At 30.1% G+C, this 13,347-nt stretch overlaps 2 protein-coding genes and 1 long non-coding RNA gene across 7 annotated transcripts in view; 1 reads left to right on the forward strand and 2 right to left on the reverse strand.

The window, feature by feature from the left end:
* The window catches only part of LOC126894990 (uncharacterized), a 166,420-nt gene that overhangs the window by 69,297 nt on the left and 83,776 nt on the right, over positions 1–13,347 (reverse strand). The gene's annotated exons all lie outside the window — the stretch shown is intronic.
* LOC126895015 (uncharacterized) lies at positions 3,731–11,768 on the forward strand. The gene is made up of 2 exons (XR_007701572.1): positions 3,731–4,014; positions 11,079–11,768. It is a non-coding gene; the product is annotated as an uncharacterized LOC126895015 (long non-coding RNA).
* The window catches only part of LOC126894992 (uncharacterized), a 34,383-nt gene continuing 33,091 nt past the window's right edge, over positions 12,056–13,347 (reverse strand). The window contains exon 10 of one of the 3 annotated variants that reach the window (XM_050666412.1): positions 12,056–12,249. In XM_050666412.1, coding sequence (XP_050522369.1) covers positions 12,176–12,249 — 74 coding nt within the window. In that variant the 3' untranslated portion in view covers positions 12,056–12,175. The remainder of the gene's footprint in view (positions 12,250–13,347) is intronic. The other 2 variants (XM_050666417.1, XM_050666416.1) reach the window with 2 other exon arrangements.

A 13,347-nucleotide genomic window follows, 5' to 3' on the forward strand; every position in this document is an offset into this window, starting at 1 on the left:
TTAGTATTTATTCATATATTATATTTTAAAATCAAAGAACTGCTAATCAGGATATAATTAAAGAAATAAGAGGTGATGTTCCTTTTGGAATAATCCACCAATTTCTCTAAATGAAACACTATCTACAGATTTGCATCGAAGCGTTTCTTATGATAGTGATTTTAATCACTGTCAGATATCATCTATACTTATCTCATCTATGCCACGTCTATACTGTGCCTCGACCCCACTGTGCTACCGTTTTTTAAATTTCATATACGAATAAAACTATAGGTACGCCGGACTTATCATTCGCTGTCCGGTTTTCGATTGACTTACAAACATAAACCCTACGATCCNCTTATCATTCGCTGTCCGGTTTTCGATTGACTTACAAACATAAACCCTACGATCCACTGACCCCCCCCACCTATTCTATAACAAAATATATCTAGCGTTATTTCCCTAATATCAAACAAGCCGCCCACTTTGATTAACCAAAATCAATATAAAATTTATATAACAAACCAATATAATATATTGGTTTTGTGTTTTACATATATATAAAACACAAAACAAATTACAAAAAAAAACCAACATTTTAAAATAACAAACAGATAACAAAAATATTTAAATTGACAAACTATAAATTTTCAATAAATCAATCGACTTCAATCGGCAATGTACTTAAATTTCGAACTGCTCGTAAGGATTCACCAAAGGCTGTTTTTAACCTTGCTATGCGGATCACACTATCCTTACCACATATAACGCTTAATACTCGGCCCAACCACCAGACCAGAGGGCTGAGATTTTCTTCTTTTATTAAGACGATTGAACCCACTGACAGTTTAGGTCCCTTTTCTTTTGCCCATTTGTAGCGAGTTTGAAGTTGTGAAAGATATTCGCTACTCCAGCGTTTCCATATTTGCTGAGAAAACGTATTTACTCTACGCTAACAGTCTAATCGATTTGATGGAGTATAGCTTACGTCTCTCTCTGGTAATGTAGTCAATGCTTCACCAATTAAAAATGACCAGGAGTTAGCACAGTTAAGACGGTTGGACAAGGAAATAGAGGAGTGAGAGGACGTGAGTTCAGACAAGCCTCAGCGCGCGTAAGCACGGTTTACATTTCGTCGAACGTTAAATGCGATTCGCCCAGTATTCTTTTTATGAGTCCTTTCATGCTTTTTACAGCACACTCCAATAATCTCCCGAAATGTGGAGAGCGTGGAGGTATAAACTTTCACTCATTACATTCATTTGTAAAATACTCAAATAACTCCTTTTTATGCGCTTCTGAATGAAATAACTCATACACCTCTTTTAACTGACGATCTGTACCGTTAAAGTTTGTGCCATTATCTGAATATATCAGACTAATTTTTCCTCTCCTAGCCATAAACCTCTGTAATGATTGTATAAAGTCCTGCGTACTTAATCCATTTACCAACTCAATATGTACGGCCTTAGTTGAAAAACACATGATCACACAAACATAGGCCTTTTTTAAAGGTGCATTTTTTCTTAAACTACTCTTTAACATCACTGGCCCCCAGAAATCTACTCCGCTTATCTTAAAAGCTCGAGAAGGTTCAACTCTATCACTTGGCAAGTCCCCCATTATGGGATGCACCATGATGAGTCGTTGTCGAAATTGCTATTTTATAGCAGATTCACTACTCAAGGGTTCCATGTCGCAAATCGCTTTTACATGACTTTGCACGATAACCTTTGTGTTATTAAACCGCTCTGTTAACGTTTTCCAAGCAGTATTGTAATTTTCAGTTGACATACTTAGACATTTAATCGAATTTAAGGCATCTCCGCTGAACAAACCTCGCAAATAAAAAAATGTTTGAATCGGCATCAAACTAGTATTTGTATGAATTAAATTATTAAACAAATCATAAAATGTTGACCATTCATAATAATCACAAGAAAAATTTGCTAACGTTACTGGTGGTAAATCTATAGGCATTTTAGATAACGATATATATATCATTATACTTGATTCCCTCTGTGCTGGGTTTTTTTTGCTTTGTTACACTACAAAAAAGTGATAAAGTTGTCAATATGACTACACTAAAAAATTTATAGATATTCAGAACTAAATAATTTCATATCTATCTTACATTATTACACTAAATTGTATATTACGATGGATGCGTATTTAAGTTTTTATTTATATATTTTTTCCTAATGATTTATGAACTTAATATATTTTAACAGTATTTTAAATATATTTATTAGTTTCAAAATACATTTCATGAGCAAATTAGAGCACAGCAATAGGTAATCTGCTATCATCATTTTTAGCAAAAATTTTCACGAGTAGGTTCGAAACAAATTTAAAAATCACATATAGTGGTTTTTCGAAAATTTAGACTGGTATGCAGATGATATTATTACAGTAATAAACAAAGACTTTAAAACTGAGGTATTATACAACTTTTAAATTATTTTCATCCGTCGATTAAATTCATATACAAACCAGAAGTATAGGGAAAGTCGCCTTTTTTAATTTATTAGTTAAAAAAGTAGGGGGAACTAAATTTTGAAATTTATCGGAAAAAGACACACACGTTCAGGTACATTTCGAATAACATAAATGACAGCTGGTAATACAAAATGGCAACTTTTAATAATATGGTTTACAGATGAGTTAATACTCCGATGAATAAAATAGATTTCGATAAAGAATTGAGGGTTATGAGAGGAATAATATGATTTAATGGTTATAACGAAATTTCAAAATTTGTCCGATTACAAANATAATATGATTTAATGGTTATAACGAAATTTCAAAATTTGTCCGATGACAAAAGTGGAAAAAAAAGAGGGCGCTAGTATATTCACTAGCCTAGGAACACAAAAAGTAATTAAAGCATCCATTATATATTATCCGGAAATTTCAAGTTGACTAGCTAGAATTTTTAAAAAAATTTGTAATACTTTAGTAATATTTAAGAGTTATAGTTCAAAATATTTATTTTTATATTTATAAATTATAAATTATATTGTTATTTTATTATATTATATTTTATTATATAATATGAATTATATTAATATTTATATTATAAATATTAAAATATTTATTAATTAACCCAAAAGATAAGTAGAATACAGGAAAAAATCGGGAAATTATAAAATACAATGTGAAAATCGTAATAAATGTTACGTAGAACTAACAAAAAGAAATATAGGAGTCAGGTTTAATTAACACTTAAGAAACATTAAAAATCAAGAAGTTGAAGAAATCTCTTGTGAATGAACATTTATTGACAAATAGTCATTTCGTTAAAGCCATAACACTAATTAAAAATGTAAATAATTACAATTCCCTAATTATAAATGAGGCAGTAAAAATGTTTAAAAAAATTGCAATTTAATTAAATGTGAACCAGGTTCACTAAAAAATTCGTTATCAAACTTATGTTAACTGTCAAAATATGATAATAGTGATAATTTCTCCAGGTAATAAGTTCATTAAGATTATTAGGGTTTTTTGTTTTGGTGAGAGTGTTAGTATGTGTTTAGCATTGGTAATGGTAACATTTGACACGGCCACGGCGTTGTCACACGTTGACACCCCGCGGTCGTATCAGCTCCTTCTATGCCACCGCTTCACTGTAAACCGGACCGTTACACACACGCGTTATCGTCGTGGTGTAAAGTCCAACAAATGTCTAGCGTCTAATACCCCGCCGCAATAATACGTCCAGTCAGTCATCTTCGTGACACCGATCACTTTGGATACGCCGTCTACCGTACCAACCAAAACGCCACCGCAATCTCGATCAACTTTTATTATTCTGTCGACGGTTCTTAAAAGTATTACTGTTACTTTCTTTTTTGTTCTACTAGAGTTTTTACTAGTGTTATAATTCTCGTTTTTTTTTTACTTCTTTTATTAAACGGCTCGACGCACAGTTAAAATCAACCGGTGTTACATTTTCTAACCCTCATCAACTTCTACCATAACAACTGGCTCCCCGGCTCAAGATCTGAACCGGATTAACTTTTTAATAAGGTAAGAAAATACTGCTGACATTTTATATTAATTACATAAATTTTGAATTTTATTTAAAAGAGACAGCGAAATTTTCCTTACCTTCCTGTACTACGGGTATTTTTAACTTCTACTTCACTGGTGACAGCAGTGAAATTCCCACCCGGTCGTATAAATACTATCTACCTCGCGAGTAGTAGATTTCCACCTTCGGTGTATTTTTAAACACGGTAAAAGTGGATTTCTGGCGATTTCGTATTTATACATACACGCGCACCGACGACCTTGAGTCGCACAACGCCGCGAACACAATCATTTAAGTGTTTCGTTAAAACCGCTAGGCAGGTAGGGTGATCATACCACAGCGATCGTTACATTTAATAACCGGGTCCCATAAAATCGTTTGTATTATTATTTCCGACCTCCACAATCATTATACGACTGCTATCGTAATAATCGCATTTCCATATACTATTTAGTATCATAGTGCTATAGCAAACCACTATCAACGCAATACCACAATATTATTACAATCACACTACAATAATAATAACAATAATAATACAAACGGCCCACATTGTTGACGTTCATACGCGAACACACAGTGCGTATTCTCGCGATCGGCGATATCGTATTTCTAAATAACAACAACAAATAAGCGCGTGCGTTTCTTTTATTTATTTTTGTTTATTTTCGATAAATACGTAAGGAACGTTCATTATGACCGGTAAAACTCTCGCTCAAATGAACCGTCGGGAATTATTGCGCGAATGCGCTTATAGGCAGTTAAACGGCCCCACGACAAAAAGCGATATGCTGGCAGTCTTGGAGAATAGTTTACGTAGTGAGGGGCTAGACCCATCGAACGCGATTCTGCGACGGAACGCGAGCCTCAGGTAGACGAAGTCCCCGCGTTATGCCGGACCGTCGACCCAACCACATACGCGGACCGACCGGTTAACCTGGCGCGAGAGGACCCTGAAGAGGAATCTCTACACGAATGGTCTCTGGCAACCGGCCGTCCTAACGGTAGTGGGAATGCAGCGTATATCGATGACTTATATACGGTGCGTTCAATATCCCACGCAACGGAGGAGATAGGCGCAGTAAGACAAAGTTTACGCGATATATCTCTTAATACACGTATGGATGCGCGCATGTCTGAAGTGGAGAGAGCACTGTCTCGCATTACGCAAGAAATACGATCTCTCTCACAAACGATTGTAAGCCGCGATACACACAACGAGACTATACGTAATCCGTTCGCCACCACACAGATGACGCGAGAAACGACGGAAACCAACCGTTCTACTTACGCGCGTCTGTCCAAACCGAGCCGCGTAACTTTTAGGCCTAGCAACACGACTCAAAATTACGCGGCCCTACAGCAGCGCCTGACTGAAATCGAGGAGCGCGAAGCGCTTAACCTACAGCGATTAGCCAGTCAGACTCCGCGCACGTCACCATCGCTTCTTCGAGCGAACACGCACGACGCGGTTTACAACGTAGACGCGCACCCACACCACCCGGGGCACTTCGCGACGAACACATTCGCGCCACCAACACGCGATTTGTCCCCATCATCATCGACCCGTTTGCACACGCACACGGCGATCGGGCCACTTAATTATTCGCCTATTGTACGACCCCCTTCCCCCGAGTTTACGAGAAAATATGAGGAGGACCCACGCGAGTTTCTAGAACAGGTAGAAAACCTATTAGCCCAAGCAGGCGTAGATCGCGATTTATGGGTAAAAACGGGCGTACAATTTTTAAAGGGCATGGCATTAACTTGGTGGGAAACCATCAAGTTAAACAACATGTCCTGGCGACAATTTGCGAGGGAATTTCTCACGACGTTCGATAACAACAGCATACAAGCTGAATTAGAAAACGAATTCATGACGACGCAACAGGGGCCACATCAGCGCATGACGGAATTTATCATAAATAAACAACAAATTTATTAATGAAAATATTACAATATCTGTGTTTAAAATAACATGATGATTAAAACTATCATTCAGACGTTAGGAAATTTTGAATTATATTAATTATGGTATGGTTAAATTATTCAAATTATAATCTGTAAATTTAAAAAAGCATACATCTTTTAATTTTAGTTAAAATTTAAATAATTATTTCTATTGATTTTAATGGCATGATTTTTTATAATACATTGTTTTCGATGATGAAATTTTTATTTTATCAGCTTTAAAATTTATTTAAAACTATAAAATATATTTTTAATATTTTGACACGCAATTGGTTCGGTGGTAGTGAGTGGATAATAATAGAATGAAAAAAAAATAGGCGACACTAAAGTTTGTAGTTGAGCACGTCATGCCGTTTATTTAAAAAAAAAAACGGTAGCACAATGGGGTCGAGGCACAGTGTGGACGAGGCATAGATGGGACAAGTATAGATGATATCTGACAGTGATTAAAATCACTATCATAAGAAACGCTTCGATGCAAATCTGTAGATAGTGTTTCATTTAGAGAAATTGGTGGAATATTTTAAAAGCAACATGAACTCTTATTTCTTTAATTATATCCTGATTAGTAGTTCTTTGATTTTAAAATATAATATATGAATAAATACTAATTATAGTTTTTAAATTTAGTATGAAATTGTGAGGCCAGCTATGATGTATGGTTAATAGTGTTGGGCGGTTGATAAGAAAGTAGAGCAGAGAATAAGTGTAGCAGAGATGAGAATGCTTAGTTGGATGAGTGGAGTGACTAGATAAGATAAAATAAGGAACGAGCATATAAGAGGAAGTATAGGTGTTGCGTCAATCGTGGATAAGATGACAGAAAATAGACTTAGATTGTTAAGTCATGTTATGAGGAGAGTAGAATCGGAAGCTGTAAGAACAGTTTAGTAATGAATTTTGAAGGAAGAAGAGATAGAGGAAGACCAAAAAAAAAAATGGAGGGATGCTATTGAATGCGATTTGAGGACAGCTGATGTGAGCGTAGAAGATGTGGGAAATCGTGTCAAGTGGAAGCTTAGGATAAGGATGGCCGACCCCAAGTAGTTGGGATTAAGGCAAAGAAAAAGAAAAAGATTACCAGAAATTCCGGTGGCAATTGACATAATATGATTGTTGTTTGGGAATGTACAATTTTGCGTTTAGTTCGGTTTAAACAATATAGCGTCTTATCAATTACTTACTCTATCGCTTGTATATTAATATACACTACACTTTAATGATACAATAAATAAATAAACTCACACATACACACATATACATTTATAACATTGTGTCTAATGTCAGTATAACATGATAAAAAGTAACCGTAAAATGAAAAAAATGGAATATAAATTTTAGTACTCATATTAAATGTAATGTAACTCGAAAAATATTTGTTTAAATGAAAAAATATAAGATAATTTTTTTGTTTATAATTGTCTTTTAAACAACTTTTGTACGAAACTTTTTTTTGTAAGTTAAATATTTTTTGAGAAAATTAAAAAAGCTCATATTTTTGAACTTTTGCGAGGCTGTAAAAAAAAAGCTCAATTCCAATCTTGAGGACTATTAGTATGTCATTATACATATTTTAATTCAACTTTTAAAAAAACAAAATTTGGTTTGGAATTTTTCCGCAATTTTTCCTTTGTTGACTGGCCTAGATATCAATTTTAAATTTATAATTGAGCTAAAAGTTATGGTTCAATTTTTTTTACTTTAAACTTTCATAAATCTTTATCAAAAATTTTTCATCAACTTTAAAGAAACAAAAAAATAGGTTAAAATTGAAAATTTGGGCTGATTATTTTTAACATATTAAAAATCAAATCAGTAATAATTTGAAAACAAATTTTTTTTTCTTTTAATTATTATTTTATATATATAATTAGTAATAATATAAAAAATTAGAAGTGATAGAAATAGTCTACTTGCAGATTTGAAAACAACGCGAAAATTTGATTTAGAAAAGTATATTTTTGCTTCTGATGAAAGTTCCTTGTAGTCCCGTGCATTTTTTTATAGTAACAAACAGTTTTTATTGAAAATTATTGTATCAAGCCCTTTAAATTTTTATACACGTAAAAGTAAAGCAAAATATAACTTCTTTATAATTTTTATAATTTCTCCGTTTAAATTACAATATTAAGTTAATATTGTAAAATTACAATATTATACAATAATATTAATACAATATTATTATTTTAAAATCAAAGTACTACTAATCAAGATATAATTAAAGAAATAAAAGTTGATGTTGCTTTTGGAATAATCCACCAATTTCCTACTTAAAAAAAAAAAAAAAATATGGTTGGGAATTTTTTCTGTTATTCACCAAAATTACTCCTTCGTTGACTTGAATAAATCATTAAATAGAAAATTTTATGAGAATTAAAACAATGTTATTTTTAAGATTAATTTACAGTCAGGAAATTTTATAATTACTATTATAGTATATTTATCAAAAAAACTCATTATTTTTTGCATTTTTATCGAAATAGAACACTTAAATAGAAATCTTAGTAATCATTTCTAAGTAATTTTTGGTATTTAAAAAGAGTCAACAATTGAAATATCCAGAACTGAATTAATTTTAATGATTTACTTTAACTAAAAAAAAAAAGTTATTATTTTGAATCCCTCTTGTGGGCAGGTAAAGGGTTAGATTTATAAAAAAAACCAAATGATAGATAAAGACATGCATCTAAATAAAAAAAAATATACTGATTTGGTCATTTTTGATAAAGTTATAACAGTTAACAAAGTTATAAGTTTTATACACTGGACTACAAGGAACTTCCATCAGAAACAAAAATATACTATTCTAAATCAACTTTTCGCGATGTTTTAAAATGTGCAATTAGACTTTTTCTATAACTTCTAAGTTTTAATATTATTAAAAAATAGTTTTTACATATAAAAAAAAATAATTAAGAACAAAAAAAATTGTTTTAAATTAATACTGATTTGATATAATATTTAATATTAATTTGATTATTAATAAGTTAAAAATAAGGAAAATGACATATTTAACCTATTTTGTTAATCGTTTAAAGTTGATTGTTGTAAATGTTTATAATAAAAAAAAAAAATTTATTTTACCATAACTTTTAGCTCAATTGGTAAGTTTGACATTGACATAATTAAATAGAAAATTTTATGACAATTAAAAAAATTGTATCGTTAAGATCAATATGCAGTCAGAAAGTTTTATAATTACTATTTATTGTAAATTTATCAGAAAAGCTCAATATTTTTTTGCATTTTTATGGTAATAGATAACTTAAATAGAAGTAATAGTAATAATTTCCTAGGAACTTTTGTTGTTTGTTGAAAAGATTCTATAATTGAAATATTGAGAACTTAATTAATTTTAATGATTTACTTTAACTAAATGAACCAATCAAAACAAAGTTGTTAAAAAGATTTACTCAATTGAGCGTATTATAAAATTTAATTATAGTTGTAAAAATCAATTGTTAATTCAGGAGAAAAAACAATCATTTTTTTTAGAAATGATTTATATAGCAACATGTTACAAAAAAAAATTGTAATATTATAGTCTAGTAGTAGCACACACAAATAGAGTAAAAAAATTATTAAATTACAAAGTAAAATGATTTAATTTTGTAGTTGAAACCTATCATATCAAACTTCATTCGTTAATAAATATTTTGAAAACATTAGAAATTAATGATTTTAATTGTCTTTATGGAGACGATGTAATAACTAACTGTTTAATTGATTAAATTGAAATTTTTTTTCAATTTTTGAGGGTAATATCTTCAACTAGATACGAATTGTAGTCATTTGACGTATCGTTGAAACAAGTAGGTCAAGTTAGAGCAGTGAAAATTNGAAAAAAGTAGGTCAAGTTAGAGCAGAGAAAATAAATGATAGTCACAAAAATATATCTTCTCAGCTTTGCATCGAAGCTAAAACTTAAAATATAGTAAAATAATTTTAATACGAATAAGAAATTTCATCTTACAAGGGGCGACTAAAATGATGGGATCCTTGATCTTTATTGAAGTTATTGAATCTAAATGAGATAAAAATCAAACGAGTTAAAAATTTATACTAACTTAAAAAGAATTAAGAAAACATTCATTGCCATACGCGGGTTGGAACCTCGCAACCCAAACTTGTAAAATATAAGTTTTACCAACTCGGCAACCATACGTCGCTACAGTCATCTGAAAAAATTGGCTATTTAAGCTAATTCAAATTTCAAAGTTATTTTTCTCGACTTAAAAGGAGCAAACAAATTTAAATAAGTTTAACTATCTATACTATATTAATTTTAATTTATATAATATTTATGAAAATCTGTACTCCCCTTGTCAGGTATTTTAAAATAAAATAAAATGTTAAATTTTTTAATTTAATAGTAAATGGCATTTGAATTTTTAATATAACTTTATTTGTTTATTAAATATAAACATTTGGAGTTTCAAATTGTTGAGTTATTATACAGGAATAATACACAAGGGATTAAAAATACAAGTAGCTAATTGGTTTTTTATAATATCGCTTTCACAGTCACGGATTATTTATTATCAATTATGACTATCAATATATATACTTTTTATATTGTCAGTTAGTGTATTTATGGACTCACAACAATGTGTCTTAGTACCATTGATAATAACAACAGCATTATATTGATGTCATAAAAAAAACGAGTGTCCCCAATCTACCTAGCAAAACATTAAAGCTAAACTTGTGTAATACTTTAGAAGAAATATAAAAATTAAGCATAAAGTTAATTTAATATATTCAAAAATAATTAGAATTAAAAAAAAAATGTCATTCAATTTTTATTTTGTAATTAATTGAGCTACTAACTAAGAAATAAAACAATGTCTAACAAATGATTAAATATTACATGTAGATTTTGTTACATTAGAATTAATTGTAAAATAATATAATATATTTTCTATTTTGTTCATATATCGCTTTGTCGGTCATTCGAGTAATAAGGACACGCCCCTAAGCCACCTTATTTTAAGATTATTCATTGAAGAACACATGTTATGCTAGATATTAAATATATTCAATATTTTTTAAATTCGTTATTTAACTATTGTTTTTTCTACCCATTCAGGTGATCCCTATCATAGAACCCTTTAGCGATCAAACAGGCATGAGGCAAAATGGCAATCTAGTGCCGTGTATAAATAGCCGTACTACGGTCTGTGTTAACGCAACGCTTGGTGATACTCGCGCGGGTTGGTTAACACTCATTAATTTTGTCTATTCATACAGAAGAAAGAAGTAGAATACTTGATAATAATGCAACAATGGCGTCAAAATAAAATAAAACAATTCGATTAATAACTTCTCATCTACAATGATGATAATAACCGATTGCTGTAAGTGGAAGAAGAATGAAGTTGTCAGTATGGCAATTAAACCGTGCAAAACATACTGTCGCAAACAGTAGTTCATAGTGTGATCATTGGGGTCATTTATAACACCTGGTGTACTATAGAGTATATAACTTTATCACAGCATCAAACTCTGTTGTAATAGACTCCTATATTTCTCTACTACTTAAGGGAACTTTATGGTCGAAAACATAACAAAAAAACAATCTTGTAACAAACATGGATCTTATAGTAAATCTTTCGAAAGTATAGCGTGAACTAACTACTCTTTGTAGAAGAATCGATTAAATTAAAAATCACAATGTGAACAACATCCTTTAGTGAACCGTTCATCAACCAAGAGTCGCTAGATTGGTTAATTAATTTGGTTTCGTGAATTATTCTTGTGTTTCCTTTTTTCTGTACTATACTTGTTTGCAAATGAGAATAAACAGCTCTACGATAATTATCAATCTTGAAATATTGTGTTGCTTACATTTATTTCGTATAATTAACATACGGACTACCTATTAGCATTATTATCATTAATTATGGTGAAGGTGGAATCAAAAAATTACAAAGAATTATTTAACAAATAAATTAAAATCATCATGTTTCAATAAATAAACTATAATAACTAATAACTATGTAACTAAAATATAGACTATAATTAATATGAAACATATTATTACTAAACATAACAAATTATACATAAATTTATTTAAATCTATATAAACATTTATGAAAAAAAAATTTGAATGGAAAAAATATTTTTAATGAAGTTTTACTATATTTTTATAAATTATGTAAAAGAGACAGTCCAGGTATTATTTTATCAATTTTTTATCTTGCTATCATTAAAAATAGATATATTTCTTTTAATAACATTCCAATAGTATTTTGTATTTTCTGAAAATAAATAATATAATAATATTGTTATAAACGAGTAGTTAATATTCTGAAAAATAAATATATATGAATAAGTAATATAGGAGTTATCCTGATAAATCGTCGAGCATAAAGTTTACAGATTCCCATTAGAAATATTTTAAATTGTAATACATCAAGTACCTAATTAAAAATATTGATATTCCTCATTTCATTTTTACTCAATAAATGCTAAATTTGGCGAGTTATCCTAACCAAGGGGTAAGTTATAATATTATCAAGGTAAGATGACGAAAAAAAATAGTGACACAACATCACATTTTTCCATTTTTCGCACTTTCATGATTCATGAATAATAATTTTTAAGCCAAGAAATTTCATCAATAAATGTATAGTAGTTTCGACAGAGAGTCTTACGAAAAATTAATTTAACATTAAATGGCATAGAATTGTCAAATTGATTTCACCTGTCAATGATGTTTTTGACTATGTATTTCTATAGCCACTTAGTCATACAAATTTGTTTATAAACTATAATTAATATGAAGTCTTTATACAACATTTATATTCTTTATACCCATAAATTGAATCACATACAAACATGACGTAGAGAAAAAATTGAATTTTTGGATTTATTAGTTAAAATAGTAGATTGAATTAAAACTTGAAATTTATTAGATCATTATACTGTAGTAATTAGATGAGGAAGTATTGAATTACGTCGATTTTAGTATAATATAAGCTTTACAATAGTAGTAAGCAATTTTTGAACTCTTAAGCAATATAATAATTCCATATAAAAGGGAAATGCAGGGTAAGCAAATTAATAATGGTGGGAAAAAGAATATAAAAGGGAAACGATACTGGGCGAGACGAGACTGGACGTTTTGTCGAAGAAACGTCGAGTTACGGGTTAGGTCGTTGGAATAAGAGTAACTTTATATTTTTGTAAGATTTAATTCATTTTTGTATTAAATTTTTATATTATATTTGATTTTGTGTTTAATACGTTTCTTAAATAAAATAACTATTTAAAAATCTGGGCTTAGCGCAAATATTTTATATTCACCGTATTCTTAGAATTTGTGTGTGTGTGCGGCTAGAGTCAAGGTTGGACTG

The sequence above is a fragment of the Daktulosphaira vitifoliae genome, unplaced genomic scaffold (genome assembly GCF_025091365.1).
Source record: "Daktulosphaira vitifoliae isolate Bord-2020 unplaced genomic scaffold, ASM2509136v1 Scaffold_1, whole genome shotgun sequence".
NCBI classification, from domain to species: Eukaryota; Metazoa; Arthropoda; class Insecta; order Hemiptera; family Phylloxeridae; genus Daktulosphaira; species Daktulosphaira vitifoliae.